The 2,178-nt window shown below is 60.9% G+C and overlaps 1 protein-coding gene across 1 annotated transcript in view; it reads left to right on the top strand.

Annotated features, from left to right (window-relative positions):
* Positions 1-411: 411 nt before the first annotated feature.
* Positions 412-2,178, top strand: part of KLHL29 (kelch like family member 29) — a 137,845-nt gene continuing 136,078 nt past the window's right edge. Inside the window, 2 exon segments of the mRNA XM_006767540.1 lie at positions 412-648; positions 775-860. Coding sequence (XP_006767603.1) covers positions 453-648; positions 775-860 — 282 coding nt within the window. The 5' untranslated portion in view covers positions 412-452.

The following is a 2,178-nucleotide window of genomic DNA, read 5'->3' as shown; positions in this document are numbered from 1 at the left end:
GTCATGGCTGCCATCACCCCACACGTGGCCTGAGGAGTCCAGGGATCTTGCTTTCCTGGTGAGGATGTCAGGATAAAATCCCAACCGTAGTGAAAATGCGCACACGGAGCCGTTCAGGGCCGGGTGACAGGCAGAACACAACCTGACTTTAAGCTGTGACTGGGTTCGAATCCTGCCTGCCTCGCTTGTGCCACGGGGTCCTGGACAAATCACTGATCCCTCGTCTGTGACAGGGGCTAATGATCCACGCCTAGTGGGCTTGCTGGGAATGTGCAATGCACTAGCACGAGCCGTGATCGATCGCACACAGAGAAGGTGCCTACTAGGTGCTGACGGCGCGGCTGCCTCTGGCGCCCTCGCAGGGCTGCTGTTTGTCTAAACCGCCCTCCTCTCCGCTCCGCCCACAGGTCCGGCCTCTGTTTCCCCGTGAGGAGCCCCCGCGGCCCACCGAGATGTCCCGGCACCACAGCCGCTTCGAAAGAGACTACCGGGGGGGCTGGGACCGCCGCGAGTGGAGTGCCAACGGGACGCATGGGACCACCAGCATCTGCAGCACCACCACCGGGGCTGGCGGCACAGCCAGCAGCCTCAGCGCCGGCCAAGGGCTGTCAATCCTGAATGCACAGCTGTGAGGGCTTCGAGCTCCAAGTCAGAGCTGGGTTAGAATCCTGCCTTTGCCACTTGGGAGCCGCGGGTCTCTCTGAGTCTCAGTTTGTCTACAAAGTGGGAAGGATGACACCGTGGGTCGCATCTTCCGCGCGGAGACGTTGTGAGGGTCTGCCCCCGCGCCCTGCACCACCGGCAGCGGCGAGGCCATCACCAGCCTCGTGGCCAGCTCTGCCTCTGCCACCACCACCAAGGTAAGACCTGTGTCCTCTCTGAGGCCCAGGCCAGCTCCACGGGCTTACAGCCTGTGCACTGGGTGCTGGACGCTGGGCACTGGGCGCTGTGTTCTCTGGAGCACTGGTCTCCACAGCGCTGGGCTGGACAGCTGTTTCCATGCACGTGGTTTTATTTTTATTTTTATTTTTATAAGGTGCTTCTCTGTGACTAGCTTGTAGGAAAACAAGGAGGTACTGAGGACACTCATTGTCTTGTGCCACGTTCATTAAATGCTATTTAATGAGTGCAATGACGGGGGAACTCAGTTGGCAATACCGGATCCCTAACGAGGTGAATGTAGACAGGCAAGCCCCCTGGAGTCGCCAGGAACTTGGGTTTGCAAGAAGAGGCAGACCAGCAATAAGTCACAAATGAACATAAAGCTCCCACTTGCTCACCATGGTGCTGGGAATTCGCACATTCACTGCCCGCTCTGAGCCCCAGACAACCCAGGAGGTCAGAGAGGCACACCGTGTCCGTGAAAGCCGGTCAAGGTCAGGGACCCAGGCCCTGGCCCCAGCCGTCGGGCTCAGGGGCGTGAGCTCCAGGTTGTTGCTCTCCTCGGGGGGTGGCTCCAGCCTCAATAAGGACAGCAGGTACCAGGCTGTGCTGCTACCCACGACGTCGAAATGAAAATGTCGCCAAGGCTCTTGCCTGGCATGGGGTCTGCCTGGTCCCCGTCATGCTGCTCAGGGCCCAGGCCCAGGCTGGTGGCAGGAAGCCCATGCGTCGTCATCCTGTGTCCTCGGCCGGCCAGGCAGGGCCTCCGAGGCCGCCTGTGCCTCTGCCCGCCATTCAGAGCCGCCCCCGGGAGCCGGAGCATGCGTGTGCGTGTGTGTTTGTGTGCGCAGGCATGTCTGGTCTTTTCTCTCCTGCTTTCATGGAAGTTGCCAGAGAAGTTAAAGGCGGGGGGCCGGGCCCCAGCCATTGTGCGGTGCTCGCGCCGTCGGGAAGCCGCGCTCCAGGTGTGCTCGCCTTTGTGTCTGTGATTTTCAAAGCCCCCCTTCAGCCCTGCTCCCCATTAATAACTGAGTGCTGCCGGCGCGCAGCCCGAGGCCGAGACAATGGAGCTATCGGAGGCCAGCTCGCGGCACGCTGACGTCTTGCTGCAGCGCCTTATTGATTTTACTTTCCTGTTATGAAAACGCCACCCCACTGCGGTGGAGAGGCAAGGAATGTGGGCTGGGAGAGGAGACGGGGGGTATTGGGGCACGCTGCCCCCAGACTAGCCAAACACATTCCTTCCCTGGGCGCCAGCCCCCGGGACTGCTCCGATGTGGTGACCTCTGCCCAGCG

The sequence above is a fragment of the Myotis davidii genome, unplaced genomic scaffold (assembly GCF_000327345.1).
Source record: "Myotis davidii unplaced genomic scaffold, ASM32734v1 scaffold238, whole genome shotgun sequence".
Lineage (NCBI taxonomy): Eukaryota > Metazoa > Chordata > Mammalia > Chiroptera > Vespertilionidae > Myotis > Myotis davidii.
The sequence above is the reverse complement of the archived record's forward strand: the minus strand, read 5'-3'. Positions and strand labels throughout refer to the sequence as shown.